At 43.3% G+C, this 26,484-nt stretch overlaps 1 protein-coding gene across 1 annotated transcript; it reads left to right on the forward strand.

The window, feature by feature from the left end:
- KIF24 (kinesin family member 24) lies at positions 1 to 25,256 on the forward strand. The gene is made up of 12 exons (XM_086480157.1): positions 1 to 614; positions 5,085 to 5,274; positions 7,165 to 7,262; positions 9,332 to 9,547; positions 11,133 to 11,220; positions 13,184 to 13,305; positions 14,890 to 14,995; positions 17,606 to 17,677; positions 18,334 to 18,443; positions 19,388 to 21,832; positions 22,749 to 22,842; positions 25,116 to 25,256. The coding sequence occupies exons 1-12, from the start codon at positions 1 to 3 to the stop codon at positions 25,254 to 25,256; spliced, it is 4,296 nt and encodes a 1,431-aa protein (XP_086336283.1).
- The last annotated feature ends 1,228 nt before the right edge of the window (positions 25,257 to 26,484 follow it).

A 26,484-nucleotide genomic window follows, 5' to 3' on the forward strand; every position in this document is an offset into this window, starting at 1 on the left:
ATGGCATCATGCCTTTATGAATGCCTTTGTGAGGCAGAACTTGAAAAATACTATCCCCATTTTGCTGCCTTCGGTCTTCAGAAGATTGATGAGCTTGCCAAAGTTTCCATGAAAGATTATACCAAACTGGGGGTCCACGACATGAATGATCGCAAAAGGCTCTTTCAGCTCATCAGAATAATCAAAATTATGCAAGAGGAAGACATTGCAGACTTAAGCAAGCAAGTCTTTCAACCAAGTGGCCTTTTCATTCAGCCTCAGGTGACCAGATCAGGTCCCCGTAGACAGCTGCGTTTTGAGTCCTTCTTTGAAGACAATGATGGGGCAGTTAAAGACTTTGAATCTGAATCGTGTAGTTCATCTGATTTCAATGCCAATGAAGAGAAGAACACTGTAGGGGAAATGTTGGGACACGTTCAACCAAACGATTCGGAGCTGATCAGATTAACTAGAAGAGACCTAAATCCTCCTGGAATAAGCACAAAAAAGGACCTGAGCTCTCCAAGAGTTTCTGATGATATTGCTCCTCTCCTGGGGGATTCTGAGGCTCCTATTGTACAAACAATAACTCATATTTCAGGGTACAATTATGGACTACCTCATTCCTGTATCAGGTAATAATCACTGACCTTTATTTTGCTGTATTTCAGGTTAGTCATAATTAATTCTTTCTTCATGGTGGAGAAGAATCTGTCTTTGTCACCTCCAAATAAGCAATCCTACCATCACAGAGAAATGCAAAACCTTATAGAGAAGAGTTGTATTAATAAGCACGTGCGACTCTCCAAGTCTGGTAGAAGGAATCAGCTGAATTTCACCAGCTGCTGGTCACCAAGGTTGTCTAAGAATAATCTTTATTGTTGTTCAGGCTTTGTTTTCTTGTTGTTTTGGCTAATCTTTCTTTTCCTTTCCATCAGGCTATCTTGCAAAACATTATTTTTCCAAAATACGGCATTGTTGGTTGGTAAGTTTGTCAGGTTTTTCCCAGTAAAAAGGATACATGCTGTGATGGCTATATTTGTTTATAAAGAGATTTCTGAACTGGAGCTTTAAAAAGAAACAGAATGAATGTAACTGGGGTGGCATATAGATGTGGTGGTGAGAGGGATGCCTTGCAGCTGCTCCCCAAGCACATGATCTGTAACTTTCATATTTTTCCCAGTGTTTGGTAACAGAGGGGCTATGGTTATCTTGAACAACTTGTAAATCTACCCTGGCAGTGTATTTAAAGTACAAAATACTTTTTTACCGATTCAGCAGCAGAGCACGTACCCCTCTGCACACATGCTACAAGCATCTATCTTGTTGCAGTACAGTCGTGGCAGTTTTGTTTTAAAATGTGGTGAAGTGAGGTAGCCGTGTTGGGTCTTGGTCTGGGAAGGCTATGGGGAAAGATCTGGTGTATAGTAGGATCCATGGAGTCAGGGTGTCAGTTACAACTCCCATTGAGCATGCACGTAGTCTGTTGCCACAATGCAGAAGGACTAAGGTGACACAGTAGTTAGAACACTTAAACTGTGAAATGCAAGACAGAGGTTTAAAACTCCCCATTGCTCGAAAAAAATCATTCCGTATTTTGGCATCTTAGTGCATTCTCTGTCTCCTCTAGAAGTTGAGCCAAGGTGCAACTAAAAGGGCAGGAACCATAGTGCTGGCAAGTGAAAAATGGTAAAATATAACCTAATGGCTCAGCTAGAGGAGTTCAAGATCTTTAATCCTGCGAGAGCGCCATGTATCTCCATTATTCTCACTTTCTCTCCTTATCTTTTCTTCTAAGGACATTCTTCTGTGCCTAGCATTATGGTTCATCATGTGGGCTTTCTGTGTCCTCCTCCTGGCATGCCTGAGTTTCTCCTGTTTTGACCACAGAGTACATGTTGTACATTCCAGACTTGGGCCAGTCTGCTGACACTTGGGTTTGTGATTCATGTTTTGCAAGTGCCTAACTCCTTCACTGAATCCACCCATTCCCATGTCACCTTGTGATTTGATCAGTATGAAGGCTAATCTAGTCTGATCTGTGAGAAACATTGGAAAACACTGGCATGATTTCAGATGGCAGAAAGATAAAGAGCTCTTTTTAATATGTTTAAATATATTTTGCACTTGTCCACTGTCTTGATTTTGACAGTAGCAAACAGGGCTTAACCAACCTGATCTCCTTCTATGACAGGGTGACCCGCTTGTTGGTTGAGGGAAAGGCTGTGGATGTCATCTACCTCAACTTCAGTAAGGCATTTGACACTGTTTCCCAGAGCTTTCTCCTAGAGAAACTGACTGCTCTTGGCTTGGATGGGCATACGCTTTGCTGGGTGAAAAACTGGTTGGATGGCCGAGTCCAGAGAGTTGTGGTCAATGGAGTTAAATCCAGTTGGTGGCTGGTCATGAGTGGTGTCCCCGGGGCTCAGTACTGGGGCCACTCCTGTCTAACATCTTTATCAGTGATTTGGATGAGGGGATGGAGTGCACCCTTAGTAACTTTGCAGATGACACCAAGCTGGGTGGGAGTGTCGACCTCCTCGAGGGTCAGGAAGCTCTACAGAGAGATCTAGATAGGCTAGATCGCTAGGCCAAGGCCAATTCCATGAGTTTCAATAAGGCCAAGTGCCAGGTCCTGCACTTGGGTCACCACAACCCCCTGCAGCGCCACAGGCTTGGGGAGGAGTGGCTGGAGAGCTGCCTGGTGGTAAAGGCCCTGGGGGTGCTGGTCGACAGCCAGCTGGACATGAGCCAGCAGTGTGCCCAGGTGGCCAAGAAGGCCAACAGCATCCTGGCCTGTGTCAGAAGTGGTGTGGCCAGCAGGAGCAGGAAGGTGATCGTGCCCCTGTACTGGGCACTGGTGAGGCCGCCCCTCGAATGCTGTGTGCAGTTTTGGGCCCCTCACTGCAAGAAGGACATTGAGGTGCTGGAGCGTGTCCAGAGAAGGGCAACGAAGGTGGTGAAGGGTCTGGAGAACAGGTCTGGTGAGGAGCAGCTGAGGGATCTGGGACTGTTCAGCCTGGAGAAGAGAAGGCTGAGGGGAGACCTTATCATTCTCTATAACTACCTGAAAGGAGGTTGCAGTGAGGTGGGGGTCAGTCTCTTCTCCCTAGTAACAAGCGATAGGACAAGGGGGAACGGCCTTAAGCTGCACGAGGGGAGGTTTACGCTGGATATTAGGAAGAATTTCTTTACTGAAAGGGTTGTCAGGCATTGGAACAGGCTGCCCAGGGAGGTAGTGGAGTCACCATCCCTGGAGGTGTTTAAGAGATGGGTAGATGTTGTACTTAGGGACATGATTTAGTGGTGTTGGTAGAGCCAGGACAAAGGTTGGACCTGATGGTCTTGAAGGTCTCTTCCAACCAAAACTGTTCTATGATTCTATTCTATAGGGCATAGTGATTCTTCTGACCTATTGTCTAATTAGGTTTCTAATGATCTGTGTCAAAATTTTTGTTTTCTAGTAATAAAAAAACATATTTTCTTTAAAAATACAATTTTTTTTTTATGAAACGTTAATAGAAAATCTGAGTTTCAGGTTCAGCATGTAGAATTAAAATGCATTCTGTTCCCATACAAAATAAGTTCACCTAAATGTGCCTCTGTACTAGAAAGAATTTATTGCCTTTTCTGTCATAAACAGAACCTCCAAATCTTCAGTTTTACCTGTCTCCAAATCTTGCAATCAGTCCTTCCTCCTTCAAGCTCTTACAACACAACAGGCTCTTTCTGTAGGTCGACAAATCCAGCCTCTGACATGAGAATTAAACTTCAGAGCTTCTGATCATTTGTTGGACAATGTTTAGTGCCTGGTGATATCCACAAGCTCACACTAGCTTATGAACCATCTTATTTCAAGTATCATTGTCTTTCTCTTCAGGGGAAAGAATTTTCCATTTAAATGCAGGGCCTGATCCTGGTCTACACTGGAAAGCTGTACTAAAATTAAAGGGACTGCAGTTACAAGTAAAGATTACTTGTGTGTGGTCTTCTAGGACTGCATCTTGAGATGTCTATCTGCCTGTCGTTCGCTTCTGTGGAATCATGCAGCACAACAGCAATGATACTGCAAGCTTGTAGCTGTAATGAGATATTGAGTAACTTGTGGTTTGGTTTTAATGTATCAGACAACGGGTTTATGTCAGTTTTCAGTTGCTACATTAAGAGATTTTGGAAGGGCATTTAGACAGCATGGCAAAACCACCACTTTTGGTCAAGTTAGGGCTTGATTAAAACTATTTTTTTTTTCTCACAAATTGACATTCAAATCCAGGCTGAAAATTATTTCTCATTTGGCTGAAGACAGCTTGAAAAAGCAAAAGGTGGAATGAATAGGTTTTGGTTGAATTCAAACATATTCTGTATGCTGCATTACAAAATGCTTTACACAGCAGGTTAATCAATGAAACATAAAATGACCTCATGTTTCTGAGGTGTCTGAAAGGGAACTAAAGTAGACTTGACAAAACACAAGAGCATAACTTTGCCTGTGGTCTGAAATCACATCAATTTTTATGAAAAAAAGACCAAAGGGGAGAAAATGATGAGATCAATATTTCAAATTTTCTTCAAGCTGAATAGGAACATGGTGATACTGTCTTATTTCCCAAGACAGTTTAAGTCATTTACTTGTAACCTGTTTGACCGACTATAATAGAAGAATGAAAGTCAGTATAAGAGGAACAGCAACTAAATATTATACCCTCTCCTTCAAGACCTGTTCATACTTTTATCTGTGTGTTATTAAGTGACTAATCATGACTGTGAATAATTTCAGCAAGATTAAATTTCATTGTTAATTTGCATTATGCCAGCTTCAATCACATGTTTGTGGACAACTGAAAATATGCCAGTCCAGCAACAAGTTCAGGAATGTAACTGTATAAACACAACCCATTCTTTTAACAGAAGTTCACAAAAGGCATCAGTCTGTTTAGGAAAAAACATCAGAAACTTCACTGTACAACAATGAGAAGTGTTTTGGGGGTTTTTTTGATAAGCCATTAAAGACAGAAACATTTATCTCATAAAGCTAACAAATGTATGCATATTCTAGATTCTGTAGTAACTTGATTTTAAAATGTAGACCTACACTATTGTTGTAGATCCAGTACTTCTGAGAAAGAGACTCCATGGACAGAGAGTGAAAAAATCAGAGTGTGTGTCCGAAAACGTCCTCTAGGCCTGAGAGAGGAGCGACGCGGGGAGGTTAACATCATCACAGTGAAAGATAAAGAAACCCTACTTCTTCATGAGAAGAAAGAGGCAGTTGATCTCACCCAATATATTTTACAGGTAACGTGCTCCGCTTGAATGTTGTGTTTATGGGCCAGTCAGTTGCATGGATGGGATAAAGCAAATGGTGCTTGGAGTTTCTGTGAGGGGAAACGGAAAAGGGCTGTCTGCATTTCTTGCACTGAAGTAGGTGGTGGGCTCTTCTATGAGCTCAGCATAACTGTATTTGAATTGCTTCTGACTTATGCCAGCCTGTGGCAGAAAACCCGAGCCCAGAATTTTAAGCCTCAAAAGCATGTCTCGTGCAGCTTGGTTTGCCCGTGGGAAAACAAAACCCTCTGCTAGATGCCGTAGCTGCAGGAGAGTTGCCTGGTGCAGTCTCCTGATAGCTTTCCAGGGTACTTCGGTGAGGAGTTCCCTTTTCACTATTTCAGAACTGTAGGTCTGTTTCAGTAAATCACATACACCCTCACCCCTCCCTTCCTTTGTTCTCAAATGCTTTTGAAAATTAAGTTCCCTTTCGGTCTTTGTTTCTTAATCCCAAATACCTTGTGCTGTCATAGTTCAAATTCTTACTTTTGACTGACAGCACCAGGAACAGAACTGATTTCTAGACAGCAGCCAGCTATTCTCACTCTACTGGGTGTTATTTTTACAGTCTGGGTCCTAGGAACAACTGTTTGGAGTATCCAGTAAAAATCCAGTTTGCAGCGCTCTCCGGCCCGGTTCAAGTACCACCTTTTACGGTGCGACACATGGAGCAGCTCCACCCCGCACCCTCTGTCTGACTACCTATATTTGGCATTTATGTGGTGCTTATCACCTTAGCGTCTCAGTGCTGAAATAACTGCTAATTTGTTATGTCAGTGCAGACAAATGAAATCTTGCTATCAATCAATAGAGTCCAAACAAAAGTACGGGGTGGCAAAGGCTGCGTCTGTTCTATAGGACGCAGGAGAACTTCCCTGCTTCCCAATCTGGCTGCTCTCCCTGCCCCCATCTCTGGTTCCTGCAGCAAGGACAGCAAAGGGTACAGAGCAAAGGGGAGGTGGCAGGGCATATTCCAGCTGCACCGCCCGGGGACCCAAACTGCAGGCCCATCGCAGAGCACACCTGCCCTCTGAGCTGAGGGCAGCGGCTGAGGCTCCCTGGCTTAATCTGCCTGTGCACTAGTGTGGCTTCTTTGTGCCTCGTTGAAATGATTCTCAGTCCTAGAGGTCTACCTCCTTAACTTGCACTGTAGTGAATTTATGAGGGTGCAATGTTAGACACCCGAGCATGGGGGCTCTTTGAAAACGTGGTGGTTGAGGCTGTCCCTGCAAACGCTTTTCTCAGCCTAGAAGGAGCCCATAATGAACTCTGTTTCCAGAGACCCTGGGTCAGATCTGGAGTGTGGGAAGTTTTGGGTTTTCTTGACCCCTTCTGAGATAATACAATCCAGCTTTGCTTAGGAATAGTTTCTGCCTTCTCCGGCACAAAAAGTTTTTAAGTCTGCAGAACAGAGACAATTAATCACAACTGAGGACTAATTTAGAGAGAGTCAAGAGCTGATTCCAAGTTCTTTTTAGAGTTATAGTCTTACTGTACATCTGCAGGATGATTCATTTCAAGAATAGGTTTTCTTTAATTAGCATTTTTCTTTTTTTTTCTTTCTTTTTTTCCTGTCAGACGGCTGTGGTATGTTCTGCTTCGGAATGATGGGAAATTAAGGTGTCTTTGCTTCCCTTTATTTTTTTTTTCCTACCCTTAGTCTCTTGATTAGTCGTCATGATGTGTTCCTGTATATGTCATGCTGCATGGTAAATGTGCTAGATCACTTTGTACCTGATTCAAAGCCATTTGAAGTCACTGGAAAGACTTCCATTACTTAACTTTACTTTATCTTTGAATGGGGCTGAAGGGGAAGTGAAACATATTCATTTTCATGTAAAGATCATATTTATTTTTCAGCATGTTTTTTATTTTGATGAAGTCTTTGGGGAGTCATGTACCAATCAGGATGTGTATATGAAGACAGCTCATCCACTCATTCAGCATATTTTTAACGGGTAGGGCATCAGTGCTTACATTTGTTACTTTTTGTCATGTTGTTTTCCAGTTTCATATACTGCTTTAGTTTTCCTTTACACTTTTTGATTTTGAAAAATACCTTCATTTCACCTTTGCTACATACTTCCTCCCTTTTAGAATGTCTTTGTTTGCAATTTTCACTAAATAAATCAGGGAAAACTTTCTTCACATTTGGTGAGAAATCTAAATCACAGAGGAAGTTAAAATTGGACCCCAGGTGCAACAAAGGGACACTATGGCCAGCCTAGACCTTCAGCCAGGGTTTCTGAAGTCTAATCTCCACTCTAACAAAGGCTTCTGGGTCATATAGCACACTCATCTGTAGAGGAATAATATTGCCTCTTTCATGAGGCTGCTGTGAGATATTTTTGCATGTATTTGTACAGTTCAGAGGGCAATAGAAATTATTAATAACCTAGTGATTTATTTTTATTTTATTGATGTATATTTGCTTAGAGGTTTAATCATAATTATGTACTTCCTGATTAATGGGAAATTGATGATGGCTTTACCTGAGTGATCTTATTTTCATGCACAGTAACAAGCTTGAATATAATTACATTTTTGAGTCTTCGAAGTAAAGGATTACTTATCCATGCTGAAAATTAACAAAATGGAGCATTCTGTTACTGAAAATCTCCAAGTATCATTGGGAGAGACAGAGGGTATCATGCTCTTGAGAAAAGGACAGTGAAACAGGAGAATCTTTTATGCAGATCTTGCTGTGTAATAATCACTAAAAGCACAAGAGATGCCACTGTTTTCTCTCAGCCTTCCCTGACTTTTCTGTCCCTCCTGCTGCATCCCCTTCACTGGCATTGGTCTAATCTGACACCATGGTGAGCTAATTCTGCAGTCCACGCTGGCAAGAAACTGTTCACTGTGCTTACTACAGCTCTACATTTTTACCCATTTCTCTGCCAAGGTAGTGAGCCAGCTGAAAAGTATTATTTTGAAGTAGGGAGGGGAATAAATAACTTGTTCTGTAGTATTTCTTTTTTGTCTGATTCAGTTCCCTGAATCTATTCACATCGTACTTCTAGGTTCAGTGCTTGTGTAAGAGCAAGGATGGGGAAGGAGAAGTACACACGCAGTAACCTCAACTTAGATGGGCTTGAAGGGCAGTGGAGCCATATCCTGAGACCTCCTTGGCATTTTATGTGCATTGCCATTACAGTCTTAAGGTGATACAATGACAAAGCTGGAGCAACCTGGAGTAAGCCAAGACTGTCGTTTCACTAGCTGGACTGAGTGAACCAAACAGCTCTCTGCCACTGAAAGGGGATGATCCTCTTCCTTACCCCCCAATAGGCACATTCCCATAGGTTATGTGAAGCCAGTTTGGGCATATTTTGTGATCCTCTGTGAGGAACTTTAATTCACTGAAACAGCAGAAAATTGGCTTGCAAAAAAAGTGGAAAGCTTTCTGCTGTTTCAGTGCAGTAAAGTCAAATATCACAGCCAGCACAGGCAGGGGTGGGTCAGTGGGATAGGTCACACAGCTGGGAGCAGAGGAAAGGAAGAGCAAGACCTTCCCCTAGGCAACAGCAACTCTTCAGATTGACTTGGCTGCGTGCAGGACTGCAGCCTCAGACAAAGTGACCTTGCTCAGTAAATTACAGTGCTGGGGTGGTAATTTTCATCAAGTACAACATGTGTTAATACAGAACCTGACTTGTGGCTGTTTTGCATCTCATGTCACACTCATTTCTGTCTGTGATTCATAATCAGTAGGATTCCCATTCATAATCCTGCAACACTTCTGCAGCATCTAAACAGCTGGAAGAATAATAATGACTTTTTAGCTTCCTTAAATGCATTTTTGGTATCTGGAAGAAAGGAAGAGAGCCAGCACTCTGTGACACTCCAGATCTCCACAAGACATGCTTGGGCATTACCATAAGTGTTTTGCAGTTTCCCAGATAGGATAGCAAACCAAAACTCATTGCTAAGAGGCCACTATAGATAGATATCAACATTGCAGAATCTTTTTTAACAGCTATGAATAAATCAGATATGACACTAAAAATATGAGTTATCTTCACAGAGGCAACGCAACCTGCTTTGCATATGGGCAGACTGGTGCTGGCAAGACTTACACTATGATAGGCACTCACCGGAACCCAGGACTCTACGCCTTGGCTGCCAAGGACATCTTTAGACACCTGGAAGCATCACAGTCAAGGAAAGATCTCCTTGTTTTTATCAGTTTTTATGAGATCTACTGTGGACAGCTTTATGACCTGCTAAATGGAAGGAAGAGGTATTTAAATAAAAATATACCATAAACCTATATATGAATCAGTTGGTTACCGTTCATAAATCTGTTACTGTTTCATGCAATTACATTTAACATATTACTGTTTACAGTAAATGTTATATATTTAATTAGGGTTGTTCCTAGGAGCTACTTAGAGAGGAAGGCAGAATCTGACACTAAATACTGTGGCATTGGTAGGGGCTCCTGATTTTTCTGTTTTTTTGGCGGGGAAGTAACTCATTCAGATGCATGTATACTCCTACAGGAGCTCCATCTGGAGTGGAAAAGGACCTGTGCTTGAGATATGAGCTCATGCTGTTATGCTTACACTGTAATAATATAATAGCTGAACATCCATAGGTAAAGAAAGAACCTTCCTGTGGCCAGAAGTTCTTAGGCCAACCATTGTGGGGTCCCTGTCTTTCCCTGCTCAAACATGACCTCTGGCTTTCCCTCCTGCTGTGCCAGTGGGGCTTTGGCTCTTGCCACTCTAGTCTCTGAAGATCTTGTTGGTCTCCCACTTGTCACACTTGACACTGCAGAGTCTGCTCACCTCCCCCCTGAGCGCCTTTACCTGGCAGCCCAGTGACTCAACCGGAGCAAGCCTCTGCAGGTGATGCTGCCACCACCCTCAGCAGCAGCACCTCAGCCCCAGGCTTGTTCAGATGCATGTATACTCCTACCGGAGCTCCATCCAGAGCGGAAATCAGGACAACTCAATACATACTTGATATAAAAAAATCACTGTGGTCTGAAATCTCTAAGTAAAATAAAAGTCAGTTAAGATCTCAGCAGTGAAATCTTTTTGGAGTGATCTTGAAGGAACATTACCGGTCAGCTGGAGGCATTTAGCAGCCCTGAGAGCACCATCCGTAGAGCACACTGGAGGGCCCAAGAGGGAGGCTTTCTACCTGGGGAAGTGAGCACCTGTTCACAAAGGAAGTATCTATTTCTGTGCATGTGTGTTCCCTTTCTCCAAAACAGTCTTTAAGGAGCAGGTAGTATAATCTGCTATGTAAGGAGCTGATCTACTAAGGAAGAAAGTGTACCCTTATATTCTCTGCATGTCCATTAGCTATCTTACATGTCATCGAAGGAGGAGATTAAACCTCCTCCTGCCTGCATCATGTCTGTATTCTTCCTACAGACCGTAATGCTTCTGTGTGATTCATAGCAGAGGTGCTCTGAAATCTGCCTCTATGGCTATGGGAGCTGCTTTAAAATTCTGTGCAAAAATCTTGAGAACTTGAACAGAGCGTAACTTTCAGTTTGAACTTCCTAGAGAAGCCTGAGATGCAGTTTAAAGAGAGGCAGGAACTCTAAAATGTAAACATAATTATTTACTTCCCTGCTTTATTATATTCCTGAACTAGCAGAGATGCATTGCTAATGTCTCTTTAACAGTGAAATGTTGGTGATATGTTATAAATGAAACAACTCTTTAGCTCTGAAAGTAAATGAATGACAGTGGTGTCCCTCCCCAGTCGGTAGCCTTGATTGCTTTTTCAGTGTCATAGCACTGACATGTGTTTTCATTGCTGCTATTTGAGATTTCAGAAACCGCCTTTTTGCACTGTTTCATTTCCAGACTTTTTGCAAGAGAAGACAGCAAGCACATTGTTCAAATAGTTGGACTGCGGGAGATTCAGGTGGACTCTGTAGACCTGCTGTTGGAGGTAACCTCTATGTGATTATTTTTTGTCTCCTACAATTTGATTTGCTGATTTGTGAGGTATGTCATTTACAGGGATTGTTATTTGTTATATAGTACATGTGTATGTTCCTGTTTAAGGTTCTGCAGTTGTCAACCCCAGCAGAGCACTGAGGAGCACTATTAAAAACGCCTTTATTCACTAAGCTTCTTGGGTCACTGTGACTCGTGCTAGCGACACACAAGCTGTTGATTTACAGCTGTCGCTTCTGCTGCCACTCCTTATGGAAAGATCTTTGCCAAGAAATAGACTGCTATCACTATTCCAGAAATGAAACAGTGTCTCAGCAAGGAACTCAGAAAGCTGGATAAGTATTTTTTCCCAGTGTGGTTTCTTTGGCTTCTGTGAACTTAAATTTTCTATATTAAAGGTATGTGGATGTGGGACAAAAGATATACATTTGAAAATTAATAGAACTAGAAATCAGAAAATACTTTAGATTGAGGCATTGATCTGATTTAGGATTAAATGTTGCTTAGATAATGACGGGTGGTAACAGCCAAGTAAAGTTGGATCTTTAAACAGTAGCTGACATTCAGCACAGGCAAAGCTTCAGTTTTCCTTCCCTGCCTGGCCAAGCCGTGAAAGGGCACTGGCAAATTTCCTGCATTGTCCTGCAGCAAGCAAGCTGGTTAAATCTGCTTTCTATTTAGCCTGCTTTTGCATAGTTTAATTCCTTTCTCAGTAACAAATTGTAAATTACAAGTGCCTGATAGTGTAATTGACTCATTAAAATTGGCATGGTGTTGCCCACTTATATTCCATTTAATTTTATTCTTCATCTTCCCATTAACTCCAAGCTTTGGGACATGCTGGTGATGATTCTGCAAATTACAGTGTAAATCTGCTATATCGTTGATTAACACATTCCTCTGTATTATCACATTCCACAGACAGAAGAGCTATTAAATGACTTTATTCTTACAGGTATCTAGGCGAGAAAATAATTTTATATTGTCCACAGGCCCTTTTGAACACAGACATGCCACTGGCTTGACTCGGAGCTTCTGAATAGTCAGCAACAGCTATATGGGAAGAGTCTTGAATAAGTCCCTAGTTATTCATCACTCACTGATGTTGGCGTTTGCTCAGAAATTACCTGCATTTAGTGCTAATGTAATGCTCGGGAGCTGCAGCAGTTGGTTTGGTTTCTGGTTGAGAACTGGGCACTGAAAGGCATGACCAACAACGTATGGATTTTGCTAGATAACATTTTAATGTGTTCTTACAACCAGATACAACATTAATCACTGTTTTATGAATGCCTTGCTGCAGTTGCTGCTAGACTTTCTGTGATAGTCCTTAAAAGTTTTCAAAAGAGAATTATCCAGATTTGTATCTTGAAGGAGTCTTTGTCCTTCTGCCTTGCTTTTCTTCCTTGTTTTCTTATTTTATTGTTGTATTGAGTGTAACTGATCTTTTGACTTTGTTCCTCACTCTGGCATAATTTCTATTAGTTACGGAAATGGAGAAGGTTTTGTCACGTATTTTTTGTGTAACTTTCTGGATAACAGTACCCATCTCTTACATGAAAAAGTGAAACTCTAAAAAAGCACAATAATTAGTCCATCTCATGAGTCTCTTAGGTTATGCCTGCAGTCTTATTTTCTTTCATTGCTGCCATACTTTTGTTTTTAATTTTATAGTTTGGATATTTTGCAAATCAGAGTGAATGTGCGATGCAACAACTTCTTACCTGCAGTATGCTCTCTAAGCTCCGCAGTGTCACTGCAAGTTCATATACAAAGTTCTGAAAGAATCATTGGAAGGGATGCAGTCTAACTTAACATCTGCCTCGCACCAAATTTTAAAGCTGTAATGAACCATTCCTCCCAATGTTTCCTCATCTTACGAGAACAAGACCTCTTTCTGAGAGACTATGGTTTTATTTACCATTTGCTTGGATTTTGTCCCCGTTATTTTGCAGGTAATTTTGAAGGGGGGAAAAGAACGTAGCACGGGAGCTACTGGAGTCAACTCAGACTCTTCTCGATCTCATGCTATCATCCAAATCCAAATCAAAGACGCAGCCAACAGGACATTTGGAAGGTAAGACTGGAAGTGGGAGAGCTCAGGGCTGATGAGGAAGTCAAGCTCAGGGACATCCCAGGAGGCAAACAAAGAGTTAGTGGTCAGCTGTGAGTTAAATCAGAAGACAGGGTTCAAAGGGACTTTGAGAAGTCTCACAGTCCTTTCTCTGTTCCCAGGGAGAGCGCTTAAGCCACATCTGTGAGAACTTTGTCAACCTTGTTTGTAAAAATTTCCAGTGAAGGTGTTTGGCAACCAATTCCATCCCTTCATATTCAGTGTTAAAAAGATTTTCATGTCTGGCATTAATCTGACTAAAGGTAGAGGTCTGCAATGGGCATGTAAGCTCATCACCTTTGAAGCCAGTAAAAAGAAACAGTCATTTCTGGGATGCAATTCATGCCATTCTGCTGAGTCACCTAAGTTAGGTCAGATGGGTTTGCCCCTGGAAGAACCTGTGTCCTGTAATTGACTACAAAGGGAGCCTGAGATGACGAGCTCCTGTGGAGATGACTCCATTAGAGATGTTTGCCTTTGTTCAGAGGAATCATAGCACCTCACCTAAACCTGCATGGTAATTTGAGCGTGACTCTGATGGTATCTGCAGCAGACAAAAAGATCAGTTTACTTCCTCTTGTAGCAGCCATTTTCCATAGTTGAAGACTGTAATTGTGCCTCTTCTCAGTCATCTTTTCTCCAGACTAAACAACCCCAAGAAATAGGACTGAGGAAAAAGGTGTATTACTTGCTGAGTGTCAAAAAAACCATGATGACACACCTTTCCAGCAAATACCATGCAGTCTTGCTTCCCAGGATCTTATTTTAAATACAAGGCAGAATGGAAGAGCCACAAATAGTGGAGAAAGGGAAAGGCAGAACAGGCAGGCTTAGAAATAGAAGTGTACGTGGTTATGCAGGTGTGGCACGTGTGCCATTATTTTTGTTATTGAAAGCGAGGTGGAGCTGGAGCGGGGAAAAGATCCTAAGATATGCCTGCAAGAGAAGCTAGGGCTGTTCCAGAAAAAGACGAGTAAAGACAAAGATACAGTGCAACAGTCAGCACAGCAGCTGGCACCCAGAGCTAGGGAACATGAGAGGGAGTATGGAGTTTTGTTGAAGGAAGGGACAAGGAACATTGAAAGCTCAGTGTATTACTTACTGCACTGGAAATTTCTGTTCATATTGCCCTGAATTCCCATTTCACAGGGAGTTGCCTGTTTTGTCACCTGGAGGGAGAATCAAGAAATTTACAAGTTCTTTAACTGTGTTCTTAGGAAGCTACAAGCACAGTGGTTATCTGGAGAGATTAATGTGTTGCACTTTAAACAGCTTATCCATTAAACTGTGGAGCATTCTCATCACACACAATTACACTTTCTATTATGACTGTGCTAGTGCCAGGATGCTCTGACACTTTTCCTGCTGCTATGCTTATTTTGGTGCCTCAGATATTTCCAGTGCGTATTTCTCTTTGTTCAAAAGTAGTTGTTTCTAATAATTCTTCTTATGTCATGTGTTGCAGCCCTCTGATTTAAAAAAGAAAAAGGAAAAAGGAGGGGGAAAAAAAAAAAGCCCCTAAGATAAATGCAACTTTGTTTTTTCTAGGATATCATTCATTGACTTGGCTGGCAGTGAAAGGGCAGCTGATGCCAGAGACTCAGATCGACAAACGAAAATGGAAGGAGCAGAAATAAACCAAAGTCTTTTAGCAGTAAGCTACTAGCATGTCTGGGGAAGGTCTTGTATTTAATTATTAGCATGTGTTTTAGGATAAAAATGAATCACAGAATAATATATGTATGTATTCCATGGAGGGGAAAAAATAACCGAAGTACTAAGTGTGTCCAGCTTAATTTGACTCATGCCTGAAAGACAATTTAAGAGGGAAAAGATTTTGTGACGAAAATAAGTGTCTTTTTAATTGATTCTTACAGCCAGCCAGGTAAACACAGCACAGAGGACGTTAGGTATAGTATAGTAAGTGTCCCATATTTTATGTAGAAAGTTTTGTCCCTTTTACTTCCAGAGAATATTGGTTTGGGATTGCCAGATTTTTTTCATAAAAGCGTATCTGTTCCTGCTGATTATTTTCACCACTTGAACTCAGACTTCTCTTTCAAATCAGGAGTAAAGGACTTAAATACTCAAGAGCATAGAAACTAGGAATTTATGTGTGGGGAGGAAGGAACAGGAAGAACTGCACTCTTACTGCAAACTGTCTTTTGTAAGTGTACACAGTTACATAAAGAAGGACAAGGAGCAGAGAAATGGCATCTAAGATAAAGCAGAAGTGCCTCTAAGTATAAATTGTGCGGAAGGCTTTGCATCGCCTTTAATTCAAATGAACAAAGCTCACATATGACTGAGGGCTTCTCTAAGTGAGGCTGAGGGTGACAGGCAGGCAGTATGAGTTAACAGTGCAGAGGTTATGTGCCTCTTGGTGTGCGGTAAATGGGAGGTGGCTTCCTCTGTTCTGAGAACCTAGCACGTTCTTTTGCACAGAGGCTTTCCTGCTGTGGAATGTTAGCACTCTTACTGGGAGATGGCCTGTAAAGTGAATGTGTTTCTCGAGCACTTGCTGGTGAATAACAGAGTGGCATGGGCAGGACCTGAAGGGAAAGGATTCCTCAGAAATGAGGCTTCCTGTAAGCTCACAAAACTCTTTTAAAAGCAACTTTAAAATCAGAGTGTGTGTATTTTCGGTATTGTGTGAAGCCGAGTAAATACCTAGGAAGTCTACAAGTAGTGGCTGAATTAACTGTAAAAGGCATCTTTGGGTAAGTCTGCGTGACCTGCAGCCTGTAAAACCTAGCTGTGCCCTCAGGGATCACACTGCTCTCTTCAGGCCTTAAAACACATGAATTTTGAAGTTTGCTGCTGGTTTGAGTGCTCATGTTGACTTCAAGTAGAAGATATTCACACATTGCAATTATGAGAAGCAGAATAAAAAATTAGAATAGTTTGATCTCTTTCTTCTAACAGGTGTGATTTTTAATAAAATGTAGTAAAAGTGAGAAAGAAGTGTAATTTTAAGTGGGTGTATGTAGAATGTAGTAAGGCTCTAAATGCAGAAAAGCTGCTTCGTGCTAGTATCGCCATGATGATACTGTAATCTGTTTATTTTTCCTTTGATATTTGCTCCGAATGACTTGTCTCATGGCTATACAGTCCATTTCTGCCAAATTTAGAGAGCATCCAGGCTTGATATGGAGTGTGATGCTATTGTGCTTATTCCAGTGGACACATGGCAGATAAGGGCACACCTTTGAGTTCGAACATGGCATCTTTTTCCAAGGCTGGTAATAAATCAAGGGCTGTTTCTTCAAGACTACAGGCTACCTCCATTGATGGTTATTAACAATAAGAAGAAGTAACGAGTTCTGTGAAAGGCACGGGTGTAGTTGCTCATGTTGTTAGTTTTAACAGGAGCTCTGTAGCTGTATCTCCACTGCCTGGGTAGTCTGTTGTTTCATTCGTTCGTTTAGACAGACAGGCTGCGTGTATGCTACCTTCTGAGCGTGGGCTTGAACCTGGACGTGAACCCCGCTCCCCTTACAGCTATTTGTTTGGTGCTGGTCCAGGATCTCCTGTTTGGCTGGGTTTGGTGCGTTGCACTGGTGTGAAGAGGAAATGGCTTGAGATCAGCTGCCTTCTAACACAGCCCAGTGTACCCACACATACATGGGACACCTAGACTGCAGATTATAGTCAGTGTGGGGAGGAATATGCGCTTATTAGCTCATGCTATCTCTGACTAAGGTATGAAAATATTGCCAGAATGGCATAAGAAATTTGCACTGCTTTTGTCCTAAGTGTTGGGGTATTTTTGGAAGGTGAAAAGCTTCTTTCAGAAGAAAGAAATTTGTACAAGAAAGAGCTCAAGAAGCTCTCTTCTTGGGGTACACCTGCCCATAGTCTGGGATACACCAAATCTGGCTTCAAACTAGTTAGCTGTGGTGCAGGCAGAGGCAGGTCCACAGTAGTGTGGAGCTCTGTGTGTGCTAAACTTGTATATTTACCCGGCTTCTGGGTTTTTGTATAGCCCACAGAGCCATCTGGCAGGGGCAGCTGTGCTCTGTGCTCCAGCTTCCCCTCTGTGAGTGCAGCTGAACTGCTGCTGCTAACTGAAGCAGCTGAAGCTGGCTGTTCGTGGCTGTGGCAGCAGCGAACTCCCCTTGCGAGGGACATGACACAGTAGGAGTCAAAGGTGCTCGAGGGAAATAGTACATTTGTAGGTTAGGTTTGATGCAATTCAGTTCCTTGGCAGTGTGTGATTGATATGTTTTCCCCCCTATGTTTGTTTTTTTTTTCCTTTTGGTAGCTAAAGGAATGCATTCGGGCGTTGGATCAGGAACATGCACATACTCCTTTCCGGCAAAGCAAATTAACTCAGGTAAAATGAGCAGAAAGGCAACAGTAGAGGTTTCCCTGATGAAGATTAAATAAATAAATAAATATTTTTTTAAAGGGCGTAATAACTGCTATTAAACTCTTGAAGAAAAGAGAAATGCGTAACTTTTGCAAACATTAATTTTAAAGGTAATCACAGAATTAAGGCCAATTGCCAGCTCCCCCAGTCAGTCCTGGGGACTGGCATGGTAAAAAACAAATAAACCAAAAACTAAAACCAACCAAAAACCCCAAACACTGCCTGCCAGACTCATTCAGATAACGTTACCATTCACCTCCACCCAGCCTGCAACCAATCTTCCATCTTCTGCGCAGTAGCAGTCCTGGGAGTTCTCATCAACGTTTCTTCACTCCAGTTGTAACATATGCTGTATTCCTCGAACCATATGGGCACCCTTGTGGCACCTGGTGCAAGGGCTTGTTCAGAGCCCTGATTAACACTCATGTTCATTTTAAATTGTAAATCAAGTATTGCAAGACAAATTGAGACAAGAGGATTACATTAAAAAAAAAAAAAAAGAGAGACTAATTGTGCATCACCTGAATCATGTTAAACTGCCTCTGTACACATTGCTAATTTACAGGAAATGCAAGGTCCATGAATTGCTAAGAATCTTATTTTTTGCCCTCCAAACCTAGGTGCTAAAGGATTCTTTCATTGGCAATTCCAAGACATGTATGATAGCCAATGTATCACCTAGCCACGTAGCTACAGAGCATACCCTGAACACTTTACGATATGCTGACAGGTAGGTGATGAAACTCCATCTTGCCAGGGTGGAAAACATAAAGAAAAAAGTAATGTATGATGTTTGTGGTTACATTTTATTTTGTCTGCATTGGAAATGTTAATTTAGGCAAGAAATGCGATTTTCACAATGCAAATAAAATCCTTACCTGTTCCAACTACTATATGTGGTTTTAAAATTCTCTGGGTCTTGTAAATCCTTTCTGATGACAGCTTTTAGTGATGAAAATATCACTGTTCCCCCTGCACAGCGTAACTGCAGGATTATTAACCTCAGCAATCAAAAGTTTTGCTTTAGTTTGTACTGTAGTTCTGCCTAGAATGTGTGCAAGTCCTTCACCCTCCCTCCTACGCAAGGGGAGGTGAATTACAGGCTGTGCAATGCTGGGGTTAGGAGGACAAGAGATGCTTAAGGGGAAGAGACGTAAAGGAAACAGTTGCAGGGACAGGGCGATACGAGTCAGGCAGCTCTTCACAGTCGCGCGGATGAGTCTGATCAGGAGCACTGTAGCCCTGTACACATATCACCTGAGGTAATTAGCCCCACTGCAACTACTCCAAAAGCCCTAGTTTGTGTCTTGTGGCACTCTGCGATGTGCTGTGGAGAGTACCAGCTTGTCTTGGGCTGGCACTGTGCCATGCTGCATTATCAAGTGTGGAAATGCAACTCCCTTCCACTGAAGCAGAGGCCACCTTCACTCATCTGAGCTGCTGTGCACTGCTCAAGGAGGCACTTCACAGTACTGCTACAGGAAAGGTCTTTCCAGAAGTTCAGGCATTTTGGCAGAGGGGTTTTGATGCCTGTGTGGATCACTGACAGTTAAAACAGAAATCATGACACTGAATTCAGTGTTTAGCCTTAATATGTGAAAGCATTGGTTTGTTCTGAAGACACTGTTACTTATCTGAACGCATGACATCTTCTAAAGCCAACCTCATTTACAGGGTCAAAGAGCTGAAGAAAGGGATTAAATGTTCTACCCCTGTCACAAACAGGCGTCGCACAGCTGGAAACGTATCTCCAAAACGTGTCCAAAGCTCTCCCTCTTTGCCACCTGGGGAAAAGAGCTCCCCAAAGAAAGTGAAGCTAGGCCTCCAGCATCCCTCAAATGCTACAAAAACAAAGGCATGTCCTGCAGCACTCCAGCCACTCCAGCCTGTCCCTTTTACCTCTGCACCCAGGGGAATCAACAAAGGACATGCCTACAAAGGAAATCCCAGCTCACCGTGGTTCCACCACAGCAACCCAGTTAAGGGAGTCCTACGGACAGCACATCCCCTGAAGAAGAAAACTGATGATTTCTCCACCCACTCTGAAAAGAACCCCACTGAGAAGGATTTCACCATCAAAAACACTGCCACAGCAGAAACAAAAGAGAGCAGCCAGAGAGACAAGCATCTGCAAGACAGACCACCTGTCCAGTGCCTGAAAGTCCAGACAGTGCAACCTGTTCAGAAACAGCTTGTTTCTAGAGATGATTTTTCCTTTAGAGATGGAAATCTGCCTTCCGACAGCAGACAGGAATGGGGAAACACCTTCACTAAGCAATGTGTTGAAACCTGGACAAACCTGCCTCCATTTCAGAAGGAAAGGGAAGAACATTTACGTCTTTATCACCAGCAGTTTCAGCAGCCACCTATTCTACAGCAAAAATTTAACTATCAACCTCTTGAGAGGTTTTTAACACAATACAAGCCTCAGGAGATTCAAGCGAAGCAGGAGCTGAGCCCTTCTCCCACAGAAGCACAGAGTAAAGAGGCGATGCTGCTGGAAGACCTGGATGACAGTGATTTCAGTGAAGATTCTTTCTCACCTGTCTGTAGTCAAAAGAGCATGAAAAGAAGAAACACCAACAAATGCAGCCAGCATTCATTCTTCCTTCATCAAAGAGAACAAGGAACTGAAGAAGAACAAAAATGTCAAAAGCGACAGGATTTATTTTTTAAATACGCAATACCCATGCAAGAACATGAACTAGATGACAGCTGGGACTGTAGTGAGGGCAGCCCAAAGACTGAGGAATCCATTAAAAATGCAGGCTGCAGCAAAACTCCATCAGACTGGAGCTATAACTTAACTATTGAGTCCTCTCCAAGCAATACTGCAGAAAAACCTTACTGCCTGCAGGAAGATCCTGCTTGTAACTGGAAAAATGGCAAAGATTTCCTAGCTGATCACAAACTGTACAAACCCAAACACAGATGTCTCATTTCCTCCAGTGAAGCCACCTTAACTCCCGAAAAGGATGCTTCAAACTTCTATGTTTCTCCTATACTGAAACTGGGAACTCCAGACTGCAAAGAGATGGACCTCCAGCACGAAGAGAAGGAAGAATCCACTTTGGATAGGCAGGCTGCCTGTGCAGGAGAGGTAAAATGGAAAGCTCAAAAAACCGGATTTAACCATTGTGGATCTTCCAGTTGTTCCTCAGAATTCACTTCTGAGCTAATGGCGCCTCTCATGTTACCCCTTCTTGACTACAAGGGAACAACTGATACAGAGAAAGTGCCTTCTAACCAAGAGAAGTCCCCCTGTATGAAGCAGACGTCAGACAGGAACGCCCCTGGCTCCCAGAACAGGATTGAGGAAGAGGGCTGGCAGTGTACGAGGAGCAGAGCTCTGACGGACAGCATGCTGGAACTGGGGGAGCAAATGTGTCGTGGCGGAAGACACTGTGCCCTGCTGCGTTCCCCACAAACAGGGCACAAGCGGCTTTCACCCACCTGCTGTGATGTGAAGGCGTGCTGCTGCCTTCCGGGCTCGGGTTCATCTAAGCAAGGAGTCGTTCCCAGTTTATTTGTTGGATGTGACCTGACGGAAACATCCGCAGCTGAATCGGCGGGTTCCAGGGGAGAGAAAGAGGGTGGTTTGTTTCTCAGTAAGTCCACGTGCAAAGAATACTCAGGGGGCAGACAGTGTGATGCTGACGTTAAAGATAATACAGGTAATTCAGGAAAATCTAACTCAAATCAAGGACCCAGTGTTGAGCCTATGGCTCAGGAAACAAATGCTGATATACCTGGAAAGAGTTATTTTTCAGGTGCATCGTGCTTTCCCAGCGTGAGACATACAGATTACACAGTCCAGTCCTCCTCTCAAGAAAGCAGACTGTTGTCGCAGCCCAAGTCAGGACTGAGGAATGAGGACTTCAGCCATTCTGAAGACTCAGCCAAGTCTACATTCAGCAATGAGGAAATAGCGGTGCTAAAAAACAAGTTAATGCAGAGTATTTTTACACAAGAGACTTTCGCTGCAGATTCAGGATTTGCAACCAAAGATAATAAGCCATTAGCAAATGCAAAGAGTCCCTCAGGCATGCCCAGCAACAGCTCTCCAAGTGCTACATCAGAGATGGGAAAATGGCAGAGCGAAGTCCTAGAAAAGGCACAGTAAGTCTTGCTCATCACTGAAGTTTGTCTAGAAGTTCTAAGCTTCATGACGTATTTGTAGATCTTTGCCTTTTTATATCATACTTACATGTACTTTTAAAAACTATTGGAAATCAATCTATGAAATAATTATTTAATAAGATTAATGATAATTTACAGTCATTATCTTATAAATATATGATTGCTTGTTATTTAGTGATATTTTAAAATCTCACAGGAAGCCAATTATTCTATTAGAGCTTCCTAGGATAATGCTAGAGGAATATTATAATACAAACTGCAGTTCTGAGTAACTAATTGGCTTCCCTTAAGCTGTAAAGTACCTAAAATATACCAAAACCTCCCATCAAGAATCAGGTGATAGCTGTTCCATCCCTATGGAAAGAAAAACAGCTAGAGCAGCTAGGCAGTCACCAAAAATGTACACGTAAAACTTCCAAAATATACTGAGCTGCCATTGTCAGCACCTACAGACTGGGCTGCGTACACGTGACTGAAAATACATTGCTGGTCAGAGAAACTTGCTCAGAGGAATGAACAGCAGCACTGTTTTCCCACTCTGCCTGTTTTTCACCAAAATGACTTACAGCCTCATGGTTGCAAGCCGTTTTGCCAATTAATTTCTTTGCTCCTAGATTTCCCTACAATAAAAAGTTATATGTGCCCCTGTGCTAACAAGAGGCTGTGGTCACTCCTCTCTGAGCAACCCTCAGTCATCAAGGTCATCTTTAACTCCAAACCCGTGCAGTCCACTGCACTTCAAGGAGCACCGGGGTGCACTTTCTGAATGCCAGGGTCACAGGACAGCAAGGCTTCCTCTGGGGTATTCCTCCTTCTTCAAGGTCAACTGAGGCCAACAGTAACTACCGGTAGCGCCGCAGGCTGTGTAACCCGTGGTATGTTTTATGTTCATCAGGCAGGCTGTAATTCAGGCCCATCGGCAGCAGCTGGATGAAATGGCATCCTTGTGCCTCAAGGAAGAGTGCTTGATAAGTCAGATATCAGCAACGGTAAGTGTTTCAGATGATGATTTCAGTGCCCATTGAACCTGCATAAATTAACCTTAGAGATTATTAACCTGAATTAGTGACAATCCGCATCACTTCTTCCTCTCGGTCTCTGATACCTCTCCGAGTCCTAGAAAAGGCCGCTCATTTTCAGTACCTGTTGTGTCTTTGCCAGTCTCCACGCTGCCGGGTCCTTGGGTGAGAAGGAGACTGATGGGCCAACTCTGAACCGCTTGTCTCTGATAAAACAGCTTTCTCTTACCTTGCATTATGGGTACCAGACTGTACCAAACAGGGTGTCTTTCCATGTGACGTTTTTCTCCTTACAAGCTGAGGCAAGTAAGTCAATACCACAGAAAACAGCACAGCTCTAAAGCATGACACTGCGATGTTGCAGTTGGTGGTGTAGCGCAACACTGCCTCTTCCTTCTGGGTGTCCCTTGCCCACCACACTGCAGGTGTGCCCACCCCTGGCCCCACTCACGCCAGTGCTCCAGCTACTGTGACTTGTGCCCTCACAGGCTCTTGACTTTTGCCACTCAAGTGTTTCCTGGCTTATCCTTGTCTCACAGGACAGCAGCGAAGGCTAGACCTAAAGACTGGCACCTGCATGGCCCCACTGCTAGCCAGGCACTCCCAGTTCTCTCTTTCTCCTGCATCCAGCTAAATGCATGTCATAGCTGCGTGAGAAGTCTTGTCTCTCACGGAGAGTATTAACGTTTCCCAGTAAAAACCTCCTGCCTTCCCAGTTCCTTCATCAATAAAGCCAAGCTCCATTACTGCATTAGGTTTTCAAACCATTTCAGTTCCTATCACAGTTCAGATCTGAAGCACAGCTACAGGGACTCTTGCCTCAGGGATTTCAGAATGGAGCCACCATGTGGTTTACTTGCTGTGATTTCCAGCTGCATGTGATGTGTTACCAGATAGAAGTTCACAAAGCAGCACAAGAGCCATAAACTGTATGAGCTTTGTGGCAGAGAATGCAGTGATACAAAACAATCTTTTTTTTTTTTTTTTGGTAATGTTTTTAAAACCTTTTCTGTTCTTCCTCAGTCTGCTGGTCATTGGACACCAGCCCTCCCCCCACCATTTACTTGCCCCTTGCAGAGCAAGCAATCATTTCTGGCTAGCAGAACTATGACAAGCTTGCCAGGCCTCCCAGCAGTGTGTGAATAACCTATATCCAGTAGCGTTATTTCACAGCATGACCTTTCTTTGGGCAATGCACTCAGGCTGGACTTCCCGTATCAGTTTCTCTCCTTGCACTTTCGGATGGTTGCAACTTCTCCAGCCACGAAACTTTGGCTGCAGGAGAGACTCCTGCCAAGACCAGCCACATACTGAACTAAGCAGTATTTAAAATGCGTAAGAAAAATATGCCGCGGCAGCTGGGCTGGTCTTCATTACAGTCCTGATGTCCCTGCAAGACAAAGATCAGTCCACGAGATAGCTGGAGTCCCGCCAAATAAGCTTTTGAATGACAGATTTTCACGCAGTGGCAGCTGAAGTCCCTAGCCCTGAGGATGCTGACACCTCCCAGCTGCTTAGATACTGACCCATCAACAGAGGCACCAAACTGCTCTGAGCTGGGGAGCAGAGCAAGTGTGAGTGCTGCCTCATTAATACGAGCCCTACTTAAAAATAAGTGCCTCCATTTGAGTTTTAATCACAGTTCCGTATCACTTTTTATCCGTGTGGCGGGTTGCTATGGAAGGCAGCGCTCCCCTCGGCCGAGCCTATACACACGGCTGCTGTCTGTCACATCAGATCTAGCAGACGTGTAGCCAGGAGTTGGACTGGCCCTGTGACCTGACGTGAAATAACCCCTTCCCTCTCCCAAGAACAGGCTATTATGTCTGATCAGTGAGTGGCCCAACTCACCATTTATTTTCACGACTGCAAGATCCAGCACAAGAGGTGTCAGGAACAGAGCTCAGCACACTATAAAACTGCACATCAGGTGACCAGTCCCTATACCAAATCTTTGAGAAGCCAACTGGTGTAGACGGGTGATAACAGGTGCTTTATACATTTTTATTTTTCAGCACTTGCATTAGCTGTAATTTCACCAACAGACAAAAGTACCGTATTTAGAGGCATTGACCTTTGTCTGTGAGGGTCAAGACTTTAGTGAGGAAATGCTGATTTAACCTACTACACTGCAGAATGGAAAACATGCTTTTATGTACTGCTGCAGCACCTGAAATACGCTGATTTTCTCCAACCTGCTGCTGCTGTTGTTCCCTAAATTCTCCTTTTGCTTTCCTCACCAGGATTTTCAGAATTTCGTGACCAAGCTGGATGAAATCTTGGTGCTGAAGTCGAAGTGTATCCAAACAATGCGAGCCCAGCTTCAGCTCTATTTAGTCTCTCCTGGCACTGATATGTCCCTGCAAACACCTCTTCCAGTTTAGAACTTCTTTGCTTACAGATCCACAAGAACAGCTATGGAAACACCCAGTGTTTCGCCATGCTTGGTGCTGCAGAGTGTGGGTGGGTAGGGGATAGCTTTGGTTTGATGTTTGTGATTTGTGTGTACTTTAGATAACGATGGAGAGAATTCCCAGTAAATGAGAGATGACTACTTGGCACCGCAAGCTTTCGTATTTCTGTAATACCAGTAAGCCACATTCTTAAGAATAATAGTTGAGCAACCTTTAAGCATCTCACCAAGCAGCAGGCAGTCCTGTCCACAGTATTCACAGCAGATTCTCACATGTTGAAGGCAATTCTGTTGCCAAGAAAATGAGAGGGAAAGAAGAAAGAAGCCAGGCACAGGTCTGAACAGAAATGCTCAAAAGCTATCCGGAGAAGTGTTTGCAAACAGAAGCCAGGGAAGAGGAGCCACTGCCTGTTAAGTATGCTAAGGTAAACAGGCCGTAAGTAAACAGAAGCCAAGGCAGGACAAGAAGTGCTGTCGCTTTCAGAAGAAGGAAGGCTTGTCACCTTTGCTTGGGAAATCCAGAGCTCCTGAAAGAGGAGGCTCAAGCCCTGGGTAACAAGTGGTTTAGCAGGAACTTTGCACCAAAGGCCCACCTAGCATGTTGGTAAGCGTATGGGTTTCACACTGCTGCCAACAGCGCGAGGCCAACAGCTTGCCCGCCGCAAACGACGTCTGGTCTCTGCACTGTGGCACAGCTGCGGAGTGCTCACGGTTGGCATGGACAGAACTGATTTTCCACATCAAAAGCGGGTCTGGTTAGAGGCAGTGGGATTTCAGAAGCTGGTAACAGTGCTGTTACGTGAAGCTGGTACGTGAATCAAGAACTACAGAATCATTAGCTGGAGCCCTGCAAAAGCTCTGCTGCTGCATGCATCGCATCTGAACCATGAAACAAAGTCCACCTGCCAAAGCCACAACTGACCTTGAAACACACTCAGCAGACAACATGCTGTGCGAGCGCTCCCGCTCCAAAATTAGGGCTGTCACAGCCCATCTCTGTGTCTCCTCAGTAATGCCTGTAGTAGCTTAGTCAAAGCCTGCTCAGTAGTCAGAAATGCCAAGGGTAAGGGAACACTGCTGTCTGACCAGCTGTGAATTTTACTGCCTGCTTCTACAGCCACCCGAGGAGCCAAGGTTTGGCCAAGCAGCAGTGCAGTAATCGCAATGACACTCAGTTATCTGGGTTGCATATTTGGTGC

Source organism: Leptosomus discolor, chromosome Z (genome assembly GCF_034619465.1).
Source record: "Leptosomus discolor isolate bLepDis1 chromosome Z, bLepDis1.hap2, whole genome shotgun sequence".
NCBI lineage: Eukaryota > Metazoa > Chordata > Aves > Leptosomiformes > Leptosomidae > Leptosomus > Leptosomus discolor.